Genomic DNA, 23,298 nt, shown 5'->3' with positions numbered 1-23,298 from the left:
GCAAAGGGAATGAGCATCAAAATTCAGGAGGTTCAGAGAATGCCCCTCAAAATCAATAAGAATAGGCCCACACCCCGTCACCTAATAGTAAAATTTACAAGCCTTAGTGACAAAGAGAAAATCCTGAAAGCAGCCCGGGAAAAGAAGTCTGTAACATACAATGGTAAAAGTATTAGACTGGCAGCTGACTTATCCAGAGAGACCTGGCAGGCCAGAAAGAGCTGGCATGACATTTTCAGAGCACTAAACGAGAAAAACATGCAGCCAAGAATACTATATCCAGCTAGGCTATCATTGAAAATAGAAGGAGAGATTAAAAGCTTCCAGGACAAACAAAAACTGAAAGAATTTGCAAACACCAAACCAGCTCTACAGGAAATACTGAAAGGGGTCCTCTAAGCAAAGAGAGAGCCTACAAGTGGTAGATCAGAAAGGAACAGAGACAATATACAGTAACAGTCACCTTACAGGCAATACAATGGCACTAAAATCATATCTCTCAATAGTTACCCTGAATGTTAATGGGCTAAATGCCCCAATCAAAAGACACAGGGTATCAGAATGGATAAAAAAACAAAACCCATCTATATGTTGCCTCCAAGAAACTCATTTTAAACCCGAAGACACCTCCAGACTTAAAGTGAGGGGGTGGAAAAGAATTTACCATGCTAATGGACATCAGAAAAAAGCAGGAGTGGCAATCCTTATATCAGATCAATTAGATTTTAAGCCAAAGAGTATAATAAGAGATGAGGAAGGACACTATATCATACTCAAAGGGTCTGTCCAACAAGAAGATCTAACAATTTTAAATATCTATGCCCCCAACGTGGGCGCAGCAAACTATATAAACCAATTAATAACAAAATCAAAGAAACACCTCAACAATAATACAATAATAGTAGGGGACTTTAACACTCCCCTCACTGAAATGGACAGATCATCCAAGCAAAAGATCAACAGGGAAATAAAGGCCTTAAATGATACACTGGATGAGATGGACATCACAGATATATTCAGAACATTTCATCCCAAGGCAACAGAATACACATTCTTCTCTAGTGCATATGGAACATTCTCCAGAATAGATCACATCCTCGGTCCTAAATCAGGACTCAACCGGTATCAAAAGATTGGGATCATTCCCTGCATATTTTCAGACCACAATGCTCTGAAGCTAGAACTCAACCACAAGAGGAAGTTTGGAAAGAACCCAAATACATGGAGACTAAACAGCATCCTTCTAAAGAATGAATGGGTCAACCGGGAAATTAAAGAAGAATTGAAAAAAATCATGGAAACAAATGATAATGAAAATACAACGGTTCAAAATCTGTGGGACACAACAAAGGCAGTCCTGAGAGGAAAATATATAGCGGTACAAGCTTTTCTCAAGAAACAAGAAAGGTCTCAGATACACAACCTAACCCTACACCTAAAGGAGCTGGAGAAAGAACAAGAAAGAAACCCTAAGCCCAGTAGGAGAAGAGAAATCATAAAGATCAGAGCAGAAATCAATGAAATAGAAACCAAAAAAACAATAGAACAAATCAACCAAACTAGGAGCTGGTTCTTTGAAAGAATTAATAAAATTGATAAACCCTTTGCCAGACTTATCAAAAAGAAAAGAGAAAGGACCCAAATAAATAAAATCATGAACGAAAGAGGAGAGATCACAACTAACACCAAAGAAATACAAACTATTATAAGAACATACTATGAGCAACTCTACGCCAACAAATTTGACAATCTGGAAGAAATGGATGCATTCCTAGAAACATATAAACTACCAAAATTGAACCAGGAAGAAATAGAAAGCCTGAACAGACCCATAACCAGTAAGGAGATTGAAACAGTCATTAAAAATCTCCAAACAAACAAAAGCCCAGGGCCAGATGGCTTCCCGGGGGAATTCTACCAAACATTTAAAGAAGAACTAATTCCTATTCTCCTGAAACTGTTCCAAAAAATAGAAATGGAAGGAAAACTCCCAAACTCATTTTATGAGGCCAGCATCACCTTGATCCCAAAACCAGATAAGGATCCCATCAAAAAAGAGAGCTATAGACCAATATCCTTGATGAACACAGATGCAAAAATTCTCACCAAAATACTAGCCAATAGGATTCAACAGTACATTAAAAGGATTATTCACCACGACCAAGTGGGATTTATCCCAGGGCTGCAAGGTTGGTTCAACATCCGCAAATCAGTCAATGTGATACAACACATCAATAAAAGAAAGAACAAGAACCATATGATACTCTCAATAGATGCTGAAAAAGCATTTGACAAAGTACAGCATCCCTTCCTGATCAAAACCCTTCAAAGTGTAGGGATAGAGGGCACATACCTCAATATCATCAAAGCCATCTATGAAAAACCCACGGCAAATATCATTCTCAATGGAGAAAAACTGAAAGCTTTTCCACTAAGGTCAGGAACACGGCAGGGATGTCCATTATCACCACTGCTATTCAACATAGTACTAGAAGTCCTAGCCTCAGCAATCAGACAACAAAAGGAAATTAAAGGCATCCAAATCGGCAAAGAAGAAGTCAAATTATCACTCTTCGCAGATGATATGATACTCTATGTGGAAAACCCAAAAGACTCCACTCCAAAACTGCTAGAACTTATACAGGAATTCAGTAAAGTGTCAGGATATAAGATCAATGCACAGAAATCAGTTGCATTTCTCTACACCAACAACAAGACAGAAGAAAGAGAAATTAAGGAGTCAATCCCATTTACAATTGCACCCCAAACCATAAGATACCTAGGAATAAACCTAACCAAAGAGCCTAAGAATCTATACTCAGAAAACTATAAAGTACTCATGAAAGAAATTGAGGAAGACACAAAGAAATGGAAAAATGTTCCATGCTCCTGGATTGGAAGAATAAATATTGTGAAAATGTCTATGCTACCTAAAGCAATCTACACATTTAATGCAATTCCTATCAAAGTACCATCCATCTTTTTCAAAGAAATGGAACAAATAATTTTAAAATTTATATGGAACCAGAAAAGACCTCGAATAGCCAAAGGGATATTGAAAAACAAAGCCAAAGTTGGTGGCATCACAATTCCGGACTTCAAGCTTTATTACAAAGCTGTCATCATCAAGACAGCATGGTACTGGCACAAAAACAGACACATAGACCAATGGAACAGAATAGAGAGCCCAGAAATAGACCCTCAACTCTATGGTCAACTAATCTTCGACAAAGCAGGAAAGAATGTCCAATGGAAAAAAGACAGCCTCTTCAATAAATGGTGTTGGGAAAATTGGACAGCCACGTGCAGAAAAATGAAATTGGACCATTTCCTTACACCACACACAAAAATAGATTCAAAATGGATTAAAGACCTCAATGTGAGAAAGGAATCCATCAAAATCCTTGAGGAGAACACAGGCAGCAACCTCTTCTACCTCAGCCGCAGCAAATCTTCCTAGGAACATCGCCAAAGGCAAGGGAAGCAAGGGCAAAAATGAACTTTTGGGATTTCATCAAAATCAAAAGCTTTTGCACAGCAAAGGAAACAGTTAACAAAACCAAAAGACAACTGACAGAATGGGAGAAGATATTTGCAAACGACATATCAGATAAAGGACTAGTGTCCAAAATCCATAAAGAACTTAACAAACTCAACACCCAAAGAACAAATAATCCAATCAAGAAATGGGCAGAGGACATGAACAGACATTTCTGCAAAGAAGACATCCAGATGGCCAACAGACACATGAAAAAGTGCTCCATATCACTCGGCATCAGGGAAATACAAATCAAAACCACAAGGAGATACCACCTAACTCCAGTCAGAATGGCTAAAATCAACAAGTCAGGAAATGACAGATGCTGGCGAGGATGCGGAGAAAGGGGAACCCTCCTACACTGTTGGTGGGAATGCAAGCTGGTGCAACCACTCTGGAAAACAGTATGGAGTTCCTCAAAATGTTGAAAATAGAACTGCCCTATGACCCAGCAATTGCACTACTGGGAATTTACCCTAAAGATACAAACGTAGTGATCCAAAGGGGCACGTGCACCCGAATGTTTATAGCAGCAATGTCCACAATAGCCAAACTATGGAAAGAACCTAGATGTCCATCAACAGATGAATGGATCAAGAAGATGTGGTATATATACACAATGGAATACTATGCAGCCATCAAAAGAAACGAAATCTTGCCATTTGCGACAACATGGATGGAACTAGAGCGTATCATGCTTAGCGAAATATGTCAAGCGGAGAAAGACAACTATCATATGATCTCCCTGATATGAGGGAGTGGTGATGCAACATGGGGGCTTAAGTGGGTAGGAGAAGAATCCATGAAACAAGATGGGATAGGGAGGGAGACAAACCATAAGTGACTCTTAATCTCACGAAACAAACTGTGGGTTGCTGGGGGGAGGGGGGTTGGGAGAAGGGGGGTAGGGTTATGGACATTGGGGAGGGTATGTGCTTTTGGGTAAATTGGAAGGGGAGATGAACCATGAGAGACTATGGACTCTGAAAAACAATCTGAGGGGTTTGAAGTGGCGGGGGGGTGGGAGGTTGGGGTACCAGCTGGTGGGTATTATAGAGGGCACAGCTTGCATGGAGCACTGGGTGTGGTGAAAAAATAATGAATACTGTTTTTCTGAAAATAAATAAATTGGAATAAAAAAAAAAAACAAAAACATACTACAAAGTTGGAGTAACCAAAACAATATGATAGTGGCACAAAAACAGACATACAGATCTCTGAAATAAGACAGATCTCTGGAATAAGACAGAGAACCCAGAAAAAAGCCTACAAATATATGGTCAATTAATCTCTCCAAAAAATGGTATTGGAAAAGCTGGACAGCTACATGCAAAAGAATAAAACAGGACCACTATCTTATACCATATATAAAAACAAATTCAAAATGGATTAGACTTAAATGTAAGATGTAAAACCATAAAACTCCTAAAAGAAAACATATGCAATACGTTCTGTGCCATTGGTCTTAGCAATATTTCTTTGGACCTTCTTCTCAGGGAGGTGAAATAAAAGCTAAAATAAACAATGGAATTACATCAAACTAAAAACTTATTAAAGCACAGTACAGGAAATCATCAAGAAAATGAAAAGGCAAAATGAAATGAAAATGAAAAGGCAAATTATTGAATGGGAGATGTATGCAAATCATACATCCAATAAGGGGTTAACACCCAAAATATATAATTGTAAGTTCTTTATACATTCTTATTCCTGTGATCTATATGTCTGTTTTTGTATCAGTATCATACCAATAGGATATTGTGTGTCAATTATGTGTCAATAAAAACAAAAAATAAATTGAAAAGGTAAGAGCAAAAATCAATGAAAAAGAAAACAAACAAAAAATCAACAAAATTAAAGTTTGGTTCTTTGGAAAGTCTTATAAAATTACTAAACTTCTGATAACAGTAACAAGTAAAATGAGACCAAAATAAGCAGTATCAGGAATGAAAAAAGAACATACCAATATTGATGCGATGAAAAATTAAAAATATTAAGAGGATATTGTGAGCAACTTTGTGTGTTAAGTGAATACTTAGACTGTCTAAGACATTTCCTATAGCCAGTAATTAAGATAATTCTGTGATAATTTTCCTTAAATATTCAACTGAATAGATCAACTGAATAAAGACTTAAAAGCAGATTCATAATTAAATAGATATTTGATATATGAAAGGGTTGGTATTACAGACCAGTAAGGAAAAAATAAGCTTTTAAAGAACAGTTGCCAAAACAATTGAATATAGAAAAAATTTAAGTAGGATCCATACCTCACACCATAATCTGGAATCAATTTTAGATGGTTAAAATAGTTAATATTAAAGACGAACCACCAAACTTTAAGAAAGATAATATAAGAAAATATTTTCACAAAACCCCAGGGATTCTTAAGCAATATATGAAAGCATGAACTATAAATTAGAAGATATTTGTAGAATATATAATAATAGGGGCGCCTGGGTGGCTCAGTGGGTTAAAGCCTCTCTCTTTGGCTCAGGCCCTGATCCCAGGGTCCTGGGATCAAGCCCCACATCGGGCTCTCTGCTCAGCAGGGAGCCCACTTCCCTCTCTCTCTCTGCCTGCTTCTCTACCTATTTGTGATCTCTGTCTGTCAAATAAATAAATAAAATCTTTTTAAAAAAAGAATATATAATAATAAAGGAGAAAGGGAAATAATTTAGTAACAGTGATTAAGATGATGACTATAGTCATACCACCTAAGATAGAATATCACTTACTCACTTACTAGCTTTGTGATCTACAAATAACCCTTGTCAAGTTATTTAACCTTTCTGTATCTCAATCTCCTAATTTATAAAACAAAATTAATAATGATATTTATCCCTTAGCTGAAACAAGAAAATTTATGCAATATGCTCAGAACATTACCTGGCTCATAATAAGCTTTTTATAAGTGTATAATTATTATTTTAAAATTACTGTTCATGGGCCACCTGGATGGCTCAGATGGTTACGTGTCCAACTCTTGATTTCAGCTCAGGGCATGATCTCAGTGTTCTGCAAATTCAAACTCAAACTCTGCACTGCATATGAGATTCTCTCTCTTCTTCTCCCTTTGCCCCTCTCTACTTCTCTCTCTCTCTCCTTCCCTCTTTCTAAAAAAAATTAGTATTCATAATACATTGAAAATAATTTCTGTGAATCAATTAAAACAGACTAATAGACAACACTACTATTTTCATTCAATTGAAAAATACACAAAGGCACCTCACGAGTAAAGGTAATTGAGAGCCGCATACATGTGAGAAATGTTCAGTATCGTAAGTAAGCTGATAAATACAAATCAAAACCAAAATGTGATACTATTCTATATCTACCAGCTGGAGGGAAAAAAACACATCTAGTATAATAATGTTGGTGAGGATATGAAGCAAGAAAACAATCATACAGCCAATTATATACTGGGTGGGACTGTCAACTAGATCAACCCCTTCAACATTCACATACTCTACAACCTAGCTATTCTAATCTTAGATCTATATCCTAGAGAATATTCTGTGATAATATACTAGGAAATACATACAAAATTATCATACAACATTGTCTATAATATCAAAATATTTAAAATCACTCAAATGTTAATTAAGAATAAACTGGATAAATTGTGGAAGAATGAGTGAATCACAGCTACACAAATTAACATGGATCTTACATATTTAATGTCGAATAAAAAAAGTCACAACAAATGTGTATTTCCATATATAATATTCAAGAACATAAAAATGTTAAGAACAAAACAATATAATTCATGATATTAAAAAGATACACATAAATATATATATAGTTATCATAAATCTAGAGAGAGAGTCACAAAAAGTCACATTGAAGCTCTTATGAGGAAGCCTATATATATATATATAAAATGAAGTAAGTATACAATATATATAGTGCATATATATATCTTTTTATATGCATGATACTTTTCTCAATAAAAATAGTTTCATAAAAGAATGTGTTGCACAATTGGAAAGCTGTCCCAAGTATGTTTTAAATAAGAAAAAGGCTTCAGAAGCATTTAGTGTGATTATATTTTTGAAGAAAAAAAATACACATGAGAAAGTCTGGAAGAATATCCATCAAAATGTGAACAATAGTTACTTTACCTTTGGGTAGCAATGAGATTGAAGTGTTAGTCATTAATTGTGTAGCCAATTTCGCAAAGTTATATTTTTAAAAAAATGTATTCAGCCTACTAATAATTTAAGATTAAAAAAAAAGAATCTTAAGTGTAAAATGAAGCTTAAATAACATCATTGTTTCATAAGTCTGTATGAGCTTCTTTCCTGTAACTGTATAAACTTGTGCAATGTCATGTTTAATGACTACTTAGTATCCCATTATATCCATGGATCAGCTTGATTTAATCAAAATCTATTTCCAGGCATTTAGATTTTTTTCTCATTTATTTTACATGAGCTTCTTGCAATCTAATTTCCTATTATTTCCATAAAATAAATTTCTAGAAGGTGGTTTGCTAGGTCATAACCTATGAAAAATTTTAATGCCTAAAACACAGAGTTTTCATCATTATTTTGACAACAGTACATCAAAGGTAAACTTATTTATTTACTTATTTACTTATTTTAGAGAGAGTAAGTATGTGCACATGTGCACTGGGGAAGGAGCAAAGGAGAGGGACAGACTCCCCACAGAGCATGGGGCCCATCATGGTGCTGATCCCATGACCCTGAGACCATGATCTAAGCTGAGATCAAGAGCTAGTTGTTCAACCAACTGAGCCACTCAGGCACCCCATCAAAGGTAAATTTATTATTCACATATTGGTACTGGTACTGGGTTTGTTCAATTACAAATTTTATCTAAACTCTCATTTGAATTTAAATTAAAAAACAATAAAGATGTTTATGTTAGAAAAACAAATAAACTCTCATTTAAAAGATTTGGTGACCCATGATCCCAGGGTCCTGGGATCAAGTCCCAAGTAGGGCTCCTTGCTCAGTAGGGAGGAATGGCAAAGTATCTCAAGCAAAGAATGCATCCCATACATCTCTGTAACTCCATACTAGTATCTTAATATGAGGGAGTGCCTAAAGAGTGTTTAATTAGCTGAAAATTACTAAATTTGCCTGATTCACAGGAGATTCTCACTTTCCTGGGGATACCCAGAAAAGCTAGAAGCAACTACTTAATAGAAACAATAAGACATCACTAAAATAAATCCAAGGCTTTTACTATAATATATTATAATTCCACAACTTATTTTCAATGATTTATATTATCACAATTGCTAATGGGAGTACCAACATCTAAACCAGGTCACGTTCATTATTGGAACAACACATTTCCACTCTTCTTGCATCAGCAATCTGAAAGTTGTATATTCAGTTTGGCAACCAATTAGGCTAAAAGATATAAAATCAAGTTGGAGAGGGATTAGACATATAGTAATTCTCTAAGTATAAGTTTACTGGGGAAAATAGCAGATATAAATAATCTGAAGATCTTTATTTATCTTGACAGTTCATAAATGGCTCACAAGCTATCAGTGCTGAGGCTGTGTAATAGCACAGGACTGTGAGTCAGTAACTGATTTTATGCCAGAGAGCACAATTCACATGTGAGATTGGAGACAACACTACTGATTAGAATGGAGATTAGGAAAATTCAGCCCAGTCATAGAGAGAGACATGCAGATCTAAAAGACTAATGATTCTCCCTTATGGGTATGTGGGACTTTATTTTTTGTGGAGTAGAATAAATTTAAACTCTGTTACTCTCTTTTGATGGGGTCAAACCTTATTAGATCGAGTTGAAATTCCTCCTTTATATTTTAAATGGGAGGGCACTTATTGTGATGAGCACAGGGTGATGTATGGAAGTGCTGAATCACTGAGTTGTACACTTGAAACTACTATTATACTGTATGTTAATTAACTGCAATGTAAATAAAAACTTAAAAAATAAAAAACTTAGAAAAAATCCACAAATACTTGGCAGATGCTGGGAGAAGAAAATGAAAGTTCTATTCGAATATTTAAAAATTTTGTTTTAACTTAAAATAATAAAGATAATATTAACATATAAAAATAAATAAATAAATGAAAACTTAAAAAGATATATTGAATGGGCAGAGAGAAAACTTTAAAAACAAAACAATCATTATTTTTGTTTACATAGGCTGTGTACTTACTTCATTTTATAGATTTTATAAGAGAAATTTGTATGAAGCTATTCATGAAAATTGCTTGTGATTTTGTAAGCTACTTTCCTTATTAAAGGTATCCTTATAATCTCTTGTGCATTTACTGAGAGAAGAAATCATTTTCCTCATTCTGTGTGATTTGTAAAAGAACACTTGAATAATCATTAATTTAGTCATTCAACAAACAATTATTAAAAACCTACTATATGCAAAAGCACAACACTGGAATCTGGGGGAGACATAAAGATTTTCACACGCAGTTCTTACGCTCAAGAAAAATATATAATGACATAATAAAATAACCATGCATATAAAACAAACAGTGTCAAATGCTATGAGAAAGGTATAGATAAAGTACTATTGGTGATTAGAAATGTGAAAACACATCGAGCTAGAGGAATCTAGCAATTTCATGAAGGTGGCATTTCAGCTGAACCTTGAGGATGGGTGGGAGAGGCAAACTATAAAGAGACTATAGTGTGATAAAAAGCATAGGGAATATAAATGCATAATAGTTCCTTTAACTTAGAGTGTGTGTTGTAAATGAAAAGCATGAACACCCATGGCTGAAAAGGTAGGAGAACTGGATCACCACTTAATCTCCTGCTGGGTGTGTTTCGGAATCAGCAAGTTTCTTGGTCAGCGGAGTGACCAAAGCCATGTGTTAGAGAATCTGGCAAAATCTCAGGAGAATTTAGGATAAAGTAGACTGTAAAAGATTGGAAGACAGGCCTTATAAGTCAGAATGCTATTGCAGGAAGTTCGGTAGGATAATGATGGTATGAATATAGAGTAAGATAATGACAGTATGAATCACAGAATGAAGGAACATATTGACCACTACCAGTAATATCTTTGATTGCTCTGGACAAAAGATTTGCACCTATTGCCCTTTGTCTTATTTAGTTTGGATCCCTCCCCCCGTCCCAATTTCCTGGATAGATTAATGTATGGTTTTCAGGAGAGAATTATGAAAATGATTCTTTAATTCTTGCCAGGATCTTTCTCAGATGTGGAAATCTGCAGTAGTTATGAGACAGCTCACCCCAGAACTGAGGGAGCTAGTAGCCTGCTTCAGGGCACAGAAAAAAGTAAAAGGCAGAAAGATTAAAGATAACTTTAAGTAGTTACACTTAAATTCCATCTTAAAGCAACTCCAGAAAACTTTGTGTGACTTCCTTAATAGTTCCATACTTTATAATGGCTATATTAGTCTGATACTCAGTTGTGAAAGAACAAGTGAAAAGAGGCAGAGGTGCCAATTACCTTTGAGGGATACCTCAGAAGAGAGATGCTGTGACAGAGGGCAGCTGTTGAGAGCCACTCATGGGGGCTCTAGCCTCTCACTCCCACTACTCATACCTCAGAAATTTTCTAAAGGTTCTTTGGAGATCCACCAAAAGCAGCCATTCAGGAGAATAGCTTACACAATGTTTAGAAAAGATAAAATACTTAAAGAGCTCTGCTCCCTAAATGCTGTCCCAGAATGGATCATACCTGAAAGAAAGTAGTTGGTACTCACCTCTACTTTATTACTGTATTAAAGAACAGGTAGAAAGTACTGGTTTTCCCATGTATTCCTAATTGAGGGAACAAGAGTAGCAATTTCCTGCCATCCTGGGTCGTAGGAGCTTAGAGTTTCTGAAACTCTGGGGATGTGACTTAAGCAAGCTATAGAAAGCTTGATTCATAACTCAGCCATCAAATTCCTGGTAGGGAATATGGCATTAAAAAAGGTTAAATGCACATGCATTGAAATCTATAGCTGTTTCTTATCAACTGTCACAGATACCTAGCACAGAGATTATTTCTGCCTAGCTGATACATTGCATAGCATGATTTATATACAAATATCTATCTTATCTTTATCTATCTATCCTTTTTTTAAAAGAATGTAGGGAGTACCTTGGATATTGGAATCAAATTCAGTGCACAGAAGGGTTGCCATAGAGAGGCAAATTCACACAAAATGCTGAATGTTTACAAAGATAATTCTCATTCAGGTTGATTTGATTAGCAATAATCTTTGAATCTAATTTCTCAGGTAATGTTTCTTTCATCATTTGCCATGGTAGCAAGCTGATGAACACTTCATTTACATTTTTATTAGCCTATAAAGCTTTTCCTGCTTATGCTCTTTTACCTCACCCCAAAAGCAGTACTTAATGTTTAATAATAGTTAATTGAATCCATGGCAAAGATTTGAGTACAAAAAAAGTGACACTCAAGGTAATGTCCTCTTGTTATCAATCTTACAATTGATACACACTTAAGGTACTGTTTCTGAAACCATAAAATTACTGATTATTATATATAATCTATGATCTATGATCTTAGTCTCTAGACCAAAAGCCTAGGCAGTAAGAGATTGTATCCTTGCCTTTAACAAACAGTATTCTGTAATACTGAGCACGTTCAGTAATTAGGACATATAGCTTCTTAGTTTTGACGTCTGAGAAAACAACTCTTGAATGCCACAGGAGATGTGGTGTTTCTAAATCAGGTCTCAGTTCTCCAAGCTATGTATATAATAAAGGTTTAGTTTCAGATTTAACCATTTGATATGAAGGTATATTAAACTTTGGCATCACAGTCTGCAAATGACTATTCAGACCAAGTTTAGAGTTCATGCCAAAGAATGGTAATTAGAGGGATGCCTGGGTGGCTCAGTCTGTTAAGCATCTGCCTTCAGCTCAGGTCATGATCCCAGGTCCTGGTATCTGGCCTCATGTCAGGTCCCTGCTCAGCGGGGAGTCTGCTTCTCCTTCTGCCTAACACCCCCCCCCCACTCAAGCTCTCTCTCACTCTCTCTTTCTCTGTCTGAAATCATTAAATAAGATCTTTAAAAAAAGGAAGGTAATTAGAATGCCTATCAATCATTCATGGCATTCACTGGAGTGATATTTAAATAATTATTTATAATTATGTGCATTAACTGGTATATTTGGCCCTTGCTGTGCTTTCTGTGCCTGAATTGTAGTGGCCTGTGATGTTCAGATAGGATTTGTTTCTCTGCCTGCAAAATTTTGGGAGACATCAGAGTTAAGGCAATGGTGTTGCACACTGTGAAATGACTCAGGGTTCATTCAGAATGGAGTTCATAAGGGACTTGTCTATTCATTAGACTGGAGGCAGATTCAATACTTTTTAGTTATAAAATTCCTGAGCACATTATCTCTTTAAGAGAGAGAGAGACAGACAGACCACATTTTATAATTCTGAGCATTCACTTGTTTGTGCCTTTGGGGAGAAAACTAAAGCCATTTTAAAAGAAATAACTTAGAGAGAGTCAGAAGCTTCATGGTAAACAAAACTCTCTCCCGAAACATTCAGATGATTTAGTTAAGAATGAACTGGAACAACATCAATTGCATTTCCTTGAAATCAGAAATAAATTCCAAAATAACTGGGAAGCATTTCTGAAGCAGTGTTTGGATAAGTGTTTACAATCTGAAAAAAGGGTAAGGTAGGATAGAATAAATTCAGCTATAAAAATAATACTCTCACCTGCACAAAGTGTATATGAAACTGTGACTTTCTGTGAGAAATAAAACACTCCACAGCCCCTATACATTATATATTGTGTCATCCCAGACATGCTTTTCTGCTTGCTATTCAAACAGTTGTCTACAGCTGCAGATAATTGATTTGTCTCCTGATAACTTTAGAAACTACTGCATGAAACACCAAAGTGTAGCAGCTTTTACAAGTTATTTGACTAAGCATAAAGTATTTTACACTTTGTGTGTGTGTGTGTGTGTGTGTGTGTACGTGTGTGCGTGGTGGCCCACATACATGCATTATACATCCATGGGTTCTGGTGCCCAAATACGAAGAACCATATAAAGTTATTCTTGAATTAATTAATGTTGCTTAAATTGTATATGTAACAACGTCTGGGCTTTAGATAGTAAGATACTCAGCTTATGCTTCATTTTCTGAATATATTTTCTGTGTCATATGGCTGTAAGCCCGTTTTAGCAACACATACAAGAGTCAAGAGGGAATAATTGTTCTTTTATTTACAAGACTACAGATTTGAGTAGGTTTGAGTCCTACTCATCTCATTTATTTAGTCTGAATGGTCCTGTGGGAGTCATTTAATTTCTTTAATCCTTAGTTTCTTCATTGATAAACTAAGTGTAATGGTAGCCATCTAACAGTAGAGCCAAAAAACAAATGCACATGAATAATCAAGCACTACCAAATGTTAGCTAATATTTTTCATTTTCATGGTTGAGGGAGCATATGACTTATGTGTCTCCTGGACACAAAGGGGAGAAAAGGGTTTAATGCATTTTTGTAGTTTGCTAACAGGATCTTGGGACTTGTATAAAGCAGCATATGCACATGTATTTTTTTGATGGATAAATCAGGGAGAAGGAGTAAGACCCAGGACAAGCACCATTTGCTTCCTTTCAAAGCACAGTAAGCCCAAGTCTGAGTCTCAAATTGCAATCACCGTGTCTAGGAATCCACAGCACATGTTTTCTTCTATTATTGAAGGAGGCAGCTGCCTAGTCAATGTAAATTTTATTGTAAAATTATTTAATAGAATTCACAATTATGGGAGGACAAACACACTTGAGACACTAATGGAGGTTCTGAATTTTATATGTGTAGACAAAGAGGGCTGCCAGACTTAGCATCAGTTATTGTTGCATAGAGACAGGTTGGCGATAAAAGAAAGTGACTACTAATGAAAGGGAACTCCCACTGATCCACTGCCACCATCTCTGCTAACGAAGAGTGAAAAATAGGAGTGAAATAAGCATCTAAATAAAAACTGTATGTATTTTATACCATTGTACTCATTGTCCTTTCTATATCGTTTGATATCCAGGATCCTTTATCTACTGAAATTCTCTCTACTCCTAATTACTGTGATAGTAAAATCTCCTTGTTTTCCTCACACCACTATAACCAATGCTTCTTTGTCCTTCAGTGGCTGTTCAGTAATTCTGCAAGTCTCTATGGATAGAGGCTTAGTGCTTCACTATCTACTAGACCCAATTTATAACTTTCAGCTATCCTGGTTTCAAATATCACCTCTTCACATATAATTTTCAAAAACTTATACTAAACCTCAATTTCTCTGTTGAATGCTAGTTGTGTATTTTGTTATGTTGTATATTAATTGTGTGTTGTTATGTTGTGTATTAATCATAAATGATTAATGAATATTTCCACTTGAAAATTTGGATGTTGTCAGTAGATCAACATGTTGGAGCAAATTGATTTCTCCTCCAAATTGATTCCTTTACCCAATCCTCTATCTCTGTCTGTTTAATCATTATATCATCACTCTGCAATCCGTACTAAACACTTTGTTCAAAGAAATCCTCTTCAATATGTTATTTATCAAATCTCCAGTCATTATCTTGTTCAAAAAGTCTCAATGGCTTGTCATTTCCTGTTGGAAAAAAAATCCTATTGGCTGTAAGTGTCTTTAAAGAGGAGGAATTTCTGTCTTCTATTTATCTCTTTATCTACCACACCATCTAGGCATGTGTGCTATAAAACATACACAATAATTGTTTATTGAATTGAATTAAACTCCTTGGACTTCTATTTTCAGTTTCCTTTGTCTGGTCCATTCCTAATAACAAATTTACTTGTAGGAACTCTTCACAATCTGTTCATCTAACGTTATTCTCACTCTCCTCTAAATGTGTTCAACTCATTCTCCTGGCCATTTCTGGACATGAGTCCTCTTTTCTCTGTCTAGTTCTCACTACTCTTTAAAGTTCAACTTCAAAACCTCTCTCATAAATCCTTCCCCAGCTCTTTCAGTCCATGTTGATCTCTATTCCCAGTGAATTCTTAACACTTTTCATTTTGTGTTGCCATTTTTTGCTATTTAATTATCACATTTCTAATTGTTCCTAATTACCATACTCTGATCTTTGACTCTTTCCCCTTCTGTCCTTCCCATTTTACTTTTGAATTGTTTATGATTTTTCCTGTGTATTAATTTTTCCTGTGTATTAATTTTGTATTAATTTCCAGCTACACTATAATGCCTTAGAAGGAAAAAGTATGTCATATTTTCTTATATCATTTCTATATTCTAGCATTATGCTATAGAAAAAGTAGAGGTTCAAAAATATTTATTAAATGAATAAATGAATATTGGGGAAAGAAAATATATTAAAAGTGAATATGTATTGCAATTAATAGCTTTGGAAAAATAATTCAAAGATAAAAATTCTGCATTTGAATATGATGCTTGTAGGTTTTTTTGAATATCATTTTCTTTTATTATCTGATTTGTACCTTAATTAGTCCATTAGATAAGAAGGGAATAAAGGTTAATGTATATATACCTGCTTTATGCAGCAGCAGTGATTGACAATAAAAGTCACTTAATGTTAACAACAGCTAAAAAGGAAGTTGGAGAATCCACGAAGAAAGGCAAGACAAGAGTAGCAGCCTATCTGGAATGATTTTGGTAGTTTGCCCTAAGGCTGGTAGAATTATATTTCCTTCCACACCATGATTTACAAAGCAAGAAAATAGCTATTTGAATAGGAGATGAAGAGACCAAGCTCTTAACCACCTTGCTTTTGAAACTTGTAATTCTATCCCTCACAAATGTAATCAACTCAGCAGTAGGCAAAAGGATTCGGCCATAACACCACCACTTCCTCAACCGTGTCAGCATTAAGAGATTGAATATATCTCACTGGAACTTAATGTCTACCCCAACAATTCTTCCACCCACACTTTTTAATGTTTACCTTCCATTACTTTATCACTGGCCTCAGTTCTCTTTTTTTGGAAAACACTGGTATTTAGGTGATTCTAAAGAAATTTCCCCTCTTATAAGTAACACAGATTCACTTATATTTACAGTGAATCGCACCAAAAAGGTCTATTTGGGGGGAGAAATAAGAGCTAGTAAGAGGTGGAAATGTCAGCATGAAGGAAATTATTTTGCTCTCAATGAGATATGTTAATATTTATTGAATGTAAGAGCGCTTTACAGTGATGCTGTTAAGGAAGGGGATCACACCCATTTTATAGGTTTTATGTATGATTTTATATGTAGCTCTGCTTGCTCACAGTTGGCTTATATATAAGTGTGTGTTAGGGAAGAAAGAACAATTTAACTTGTAACATGACTAAAAGGGAGAAATAGATAACTATTTAATAATAAAGATATTGTTGTTATCACAAATGACATACAGTGTGAAAATCATGGGATTTTGAGTAAACTGACCAGGATTCCAGACATGGCTCTTTTCCTCAATGGCTTTACAATATGTAAAGACAATGGCTATAGAAGAGCCATGGTTTTATATCTACAAAATGGCAGTGACATTAAAAGCTATTTCATGAGGATTTGTGAGTAGATTAAATAAATAATACAAAGTGCTTTGTATGTATGAAATTAATATTTTAGTAATTAAATCTAAGATAAGATCCAGAGTCTTTCCCATGGTCTTTAAAAACACTTTGTGATCTTGTTTGTAAACATCCACCTGACCTCATCTCCATCACTTTATCTCTAGCTCATACCACACTAATAACTTTGGCTTACTTGTGTCCCTGAAACACAACTAATTCTTTTCTGCCACAGGGTCTTTGCATGTGTTATCACATATATTTTATATATAGTTTCACTATGTAGTTTATTTTAAATGGTGTCCACTTCTTCACTCTTTATTTTACCTTGTTTTATTTTTCTAGTACATATTACTAACTGATATTATGTTTTCTTTTCTTTATTGTCTATCTCATTTTCCACAGCTAAATTCCAAGAAAATGGAGTTTTGTCTAATTTTTTACTAAACTCACCTCAAAACTAGAACAATATCTGTGGCACAACAGATGCTTAATAAATCAAATAATACATAAGTGAATGAATGATATTTCATTATTAAGCCACAAGAAAATCTGAAAAGTGTTTTATATAGATTCTCTAATTTAATCATTAAATAAGCCTATTATAATTTCTATTTCATAAATGAAAAAAAGCAATGACAGTAACTTGTTTGAGGTAAACACAGCAAGTGATTGCCTGACTCCAAAATCTATGCTCTTAATCACTTCTATAAAGCCTGTGTGTATCCAGCTATCTTTATATTAATTGATGTTTGATTAAATTGTTACAAAACAGCCTGAACTGACTATGAAAAGAACATTTATATAGCTTAACTTGGTCCTCAAATAAATGTATGTGTTCGGTAGCTAAAAAATAAATCAACTTCTAGAATCTGAAAAGCACCTTTTGAAAATAGTTAAGATCAAGAATCAAAAGAGTCAGGTCTGTTTTCACAGGTGACCAAGGTGAGACTTACCTCCAGATGACCCGCTATTGTAGCAATATGCAGGGCAGTGAGGCCACCATACCCAACCTGCTGTATGTCAGCTCCACTGTGAAGTAGAGAAGTGATCAATTCTGCACTGTCCTGTAAAGAAACACATCTTTAGTGTTACTTTTCTACTAATAGCAGGTTTGGACACTCTGCAACAGGATATATCGATTCGCTGACTGTCAGCCAGTTTAGGTGCTCAAAGAAAACCTAAGTGTGATTTCTGGCATAAGAGCGCATGAGACAGCAAAGAGCAGCTCTCAAATGGTTGAAATGTATGAACAAATGACAAGGCTATTCAGTTTCAATCAATCCTCTACCACTTGACCATGAAAGATAGAAAGGACATTACCTATGGTGAGGCTCTTGCAAACTCAACTCAATCGTATGTGTAGGTCACTCCAATAAATGTGCTTTCTCTGGCAGCTGCATGATTGGACTGACTGCAGTGGACTATTTCCTGGTAATTCAGTAATTGCTTCTTCTCTACGTATGTGTCATGGCTCCTATACATAATTAATGACACATAGTGTCATAAACCTATACATAATTAATCAGTAGTGTCTTTCCTAACTTGACTCATTTTGACAGTGAAGATGTTTGAGGTAGAATTTAGGCCTTTGAGTTAGAATAATTTATGCAATCGCCAAAGAGATGCTTACTTTCCTCATACTATTATTTGCACTGTATTTCTGTCTTTGGAGAGATAGGGAACTTTTCACAATATTAATCACAATTTACATTCACTGAATTTTTATTATGTAATTGACCTTTCATATGTATTAACTTATTTAAACCTGGTACATGGTAGGGCCTTCAAAATGGTTAATAAAAAACAAAATAAAAAGTAAATATTTCTCTAAGTTATCCTACAAAAAATTACTATTATATACTTTATTTTATAAGTCAGAACTCTCAAAAGAGTGATATGGATGGTCATATTCATAAAACCCCCAAATTGGAAGGGAATACAAAAAAAGACTACATGTTTAACCCTTTCTCTAAGTAAAGTAAGAATTCAAACCACAACTTCTTTAATACTTTAATAGGTCTCAAACACACTCTGTGGCAAGAAAGTCAAGTCCTCATGAGATAGGCCATTGCACTTATCCATAAACATATTATTTCAAATACTGTTGGTTAAGAGAATCCACTCATTAAAAAAAAAAAAAAGTTTATTTCTTAAACCTGTTACATGTAACTGAAAAAAGAAGTTATAAAAAAGTGAAAAAACTTTGGTAAAGAATTCTAAATAGCAAAATTAATGTTATAGTTTCCAAATTTTCTACTCTGCATACCTATATTTTAAATTTACCTCTGTATTTAAATTTTACCTCTGCATACTCTGCATTCCATTGGCCCCTTCTGTTCAGATATAGACTTGCATTTTCTCCATTCTTTTTTTTTCCCCACTAAAGCTAAGCTAATTTTATCTCTGTCCTTGCCTTCATTTTCTCAGCTTCCATAAAAAGTTATTGATAATCACTCCTGACAGCTGTGATTCATTTCTTTAGTAATCTCTAGCTATGTATACCCAAATCTTACATAAATAACAACTGAATTCACTATGCTCCTTGCACATTGAATTTTGCTCTTTCTCATATCATCTCTTCTCCCTTTGTGCTTGCCTTATATTATTGAGAGAAATCACCATGCTAGTATCTTCTACCTAAGACAGAAGGACTCACCACTGTCCTAAAATCACCTATTCAGTTTCACAAGGTAACCTGTTTACCAAATCCAATGTCAGTCCTTCTTCTCTCTATACTCAGATGATCTCTTTCTTCTTGCCTCTTCTCTTTGTCTGCCTTCAAAAAGTGAACTTAGCCTCAAGACACTTTCCCATTCCAAATGCCACCTTTGGCAATTGGTACACAATCAGATAACTTCACCTTTAGTCCAAATTCCTCTAAGTCTGAATCTCACATTCCATACATCCTATCGATAACATCTCAAATTAAAAATTAAAAATTGCTCTTGCAAATACCATTCATAATTTTCCCAGTGTTATCTGTCATCTCCTAGTTCTTATTCACATTAATGACATTTTCTTACTCTAAATATCACTGACTCCTTTGACTCAATCAGTTTCAGAATTCTGTTGGTTCTAACTCACTAGTATTTCCTATATTTTTTCTTATTTCTGACATCACCCTCCATTTTATAGTCTTCTCACTAGTCTCTGATTAAGCCTTTTCCTACTGCAGTACAGCCTCCATTCTGCTACTAAATAATTATTTTTATACACAGTTTTGATGACATTATTCTCTTTTTCAATAAACCTTTCATACACTTAACAAACACTTCTTGAACCTATATGACATGTGAAACTGTTCTGAGCAGGGAAACATGGCACTGAATAAGACAGTTAAATTTCTGCCTTCATGGAACTTATATTTTTACTGTGTATATGTAAGAGGAAAGAGATGAAATAAAAAATAAACAAGACAGTGTGTGGGTAGCTCAGTCAGTTGAGCATCCAAGTCTTCATTTTGGCTCAGATTATGATCTCAGAGTCCTGGGACTGAGCTCCTCATCAGGCTCCACATGCAGTGGGGAGTCTGCTTGGGATTCTCTCTTTCCCCTCTCTCTCCTGTCCCTGTCCCTCTGCCCCTCCCCCCCTCCAGGCACATGCTTTCTCTCCAAAATAAATAAAAATAAATAAATAAACATATAAAAATATTATATACAGTATTATAAAGTACCAATGACTGTGAAGGAAAACTAGCAAATAATAACATGGCTACTTTAAATTAAGCAGTCAGGGAAAGCTTTACTTCTCTGAGAAGGTACACTTTGAGATAAATGGTAAATAGCAAAAAAAAAAAAGAAATCCAAGCCACAATTTCAAGGATAGCCACTGAAGATTAAGGAGCAGCTAAGTGTGAAACACATAATTTCCTAAGATGGAAATAAACTTGGTATTTTGAAGGCCAGTGTGTTGTAGAAAGTTAAAAATAAAGAAAGGAGAAGTAGTGTTCAAGAGGAGGTCTAAGACATCTGATCTTATAGGGTCTTGTAGGTCAGGGTATTTGGTGTTTGAATTTTTCCCAAGTACTATAGCTGGAAGGAGAATGACATGATAATGAGTTAGGGAAGAAACAGGAAGATGTGGCTTTTGAGGTAGAAATAAAATATTTTATTTTTCACATGTGAAGTTTGAGATCCTTACATGAGATCCTTAGGGTTAAGACTGTGGGTACTAGAATTACCTCCCTAAGTTACACCCCAGCTCTGCTAATGACTATGTCAACTGGAGCAAGTTGCATAACTCCTTTATACTAAGTTCCTTGGTTATAAATAAAGGGGAAAGTAGCTGTATGTCCTGATGTGATACACATACAAACTATGCATTCACAACTGATGTGATAATACATTCAAAGTACTTGAAATACATTCAGAGTACTTGGAAGGTACCTGGCAAAGTAATGCTCAATAAACTCATTGTCATTGGACAAAGAAGACTGGGGTTCAGTTCGGTCCTTAGTGAAAACTTCCAAATAAGAAAGTGAGTTGACTCCATCATCTAACTCCTGTTTTTCCTTTGCCTTTACCTTCTCCCTACGACTTCATGTCCTCAGCTTCATTAGTTACTCCCTGAATTAGTCAAAGTATTAAAACACAGGAAAACTCTGAAGCATTACTGGAAATAGGAAATGTCTATCAGTACTGCTTCCTCCAGGAAAAAAAAAAAAGTAATTCACAGGAATTAACTCCAACATCATGAATAACTATTATTTTTAAATGGTGAGGACTAAAGACAGTTAAGGGCTAAAGCCTCTGAGGTAAATAAAAATATATCACCTTAAAACATTTTTCCCTGCAGATGGGTAGGCATTTAAATTCAGGGAAATGGAGAAAGTCTTTGTAAGCACAAAATCACTTTTTAAAATAGAAGAAAAACACGATAAACTTAATCAAATAAAAGTATTAAAAGTACAATAAGATAAATGACAAGTTGGAGAACTTCAGAGCATTGTGGTCTGAAAATATGCAGGGAATGATCCCAGTCTTTTGGAACTGGTTGAGACCTGATTTGTGACCCAGAGTGTGATCTATTCTGGAGAAAGTTCCATGGGCACTAGAGAAGAATGTGCATTCTGTTGCTTTGGGATGAAGTGTTCTGAATATATCTGTGATGTCCATCTGTTCCAGTGTGTCATTTAAGAACTTTATTTCCTTGTTGATCTTTTGCTTGGATGATCTGTCCATTTCAGTCCGGGGTGTTAAAATCACCTACTATTATTGTATTATGGTCGTTGTGTTTTTTTGATTTTGCTATTAATTTGTTTATACAGTTGGCTGCTCCCATGTTAGGGGCATAGATATTTAAAATTTTTAGATCTTCTTGTTGAACAGTTGTAAAGATTTATATATTTATGAGAGACGAGTTGTGGTGCAAAGGGCAGACGGAGAGGGAGAGAGTCTTAAGCAGACTCTGTGACCTGTGCAGAGCCAGAGGTGGTGCTTGATTTTATGACCTTGAGAGCATGACCTGAGACAAAACCAAGTGTCCAACCAAGAGTCCAAGAGTCCAATGTTTAACCAACTGTGCCACCCAGGAATTCTTGTATGCTATTTATTTTTAAACAAAAGAAAATCCATGTCTGGTTGAGTAAGGCTTGGACAAATCTGTCCAGCAAATCTTTGATAAAGTGGATTTGTGATACAATAAACCATTAAAGATTTATGTAAACGGGCAAAATCTTTTTGTAATGTTAGCAAGTCCAATTTTCTTCTATGCATAAAACTGTAACACAGCATCTAATATCCTGCCTGTTGTTAGCTCTGTGATTGTTACTACAGATAAAGCCAAGATGAGTACCCATTAGTGTCAGAGAGCTTAGATTCTCTACCACCAAATCTCATAAGTTAAATACACATACACACACACACACAAACACACACTTACTCAGGTTTTTTGTTTGTTTGTTTGTTTTGCTAAATTTATTTCAGAGTAAAAAATAAACTGGGAATTTTTAATGTCTAAAATGTACATTCTTCTGATTATGGAAATATGTCCTCTGGAGGTTATAAAACATGGCACTAATTCATTTATAATCTTCTCAAATAGATGTGTTCTGACCAAAAGAATGTGGTAGAAGTAAACTATGTTTCCTCTAAGGCTAGGTCATAAAAAGGAACATATATTCCTTCTATTTTCTGGAAAACTTACTCTTGAAGCTATTAGCTACCATGTAAGAAGTCTGACTACCTTGAGGCAGCCAGGCTATAAGGAGTCCCAAGTTACACAGAAA

At 35.1% G+C, this 23,298-nt stretch overlaps 1 protein-coding gene across 1 annotated transcript in view; it reads right to left on the bottom strand.

Annotated features, from left to right (window-relative positions):
- Positions 1 to 23,298, bottom strand: part of LOC122900093 (serine/threonine-protein kinase TNNI3K) — a 349,591-nt gene that overhangs the window by 259,996 nt on the left and 66,297 nt on the right. Inside the window, exon 7 of the mRNA XM_044238472.1 lies at positions 18,026 to 18,136. Within this exon, the coding sequence (XP_044094407.1) occupies positions 18,026 to 18,136 (111 nt within the window). The remainder of the gene's footprint in view (positions 1 to 18,025; positions 18,137 to 23,298) is intronic.

The sequence above is a fragment of the Neovison vison genome, chromosome 2, assembly GCF_020171115.1.
Source record: "Neovison vison isolate M4711 chromosome 2, ASM_NN_V1, whole genome shotgun sequence".
NCBI lineage: Eukaryota > Metazoa > Chordata > Mammalia > Carnivora > Mustelidae > Neogale > Neogale vison.
The sequence above is the reverse complement of the archived record's forward strand: the minus strand, read 5'-3'. Positions and strand labels throughout refer to the sequence as shown.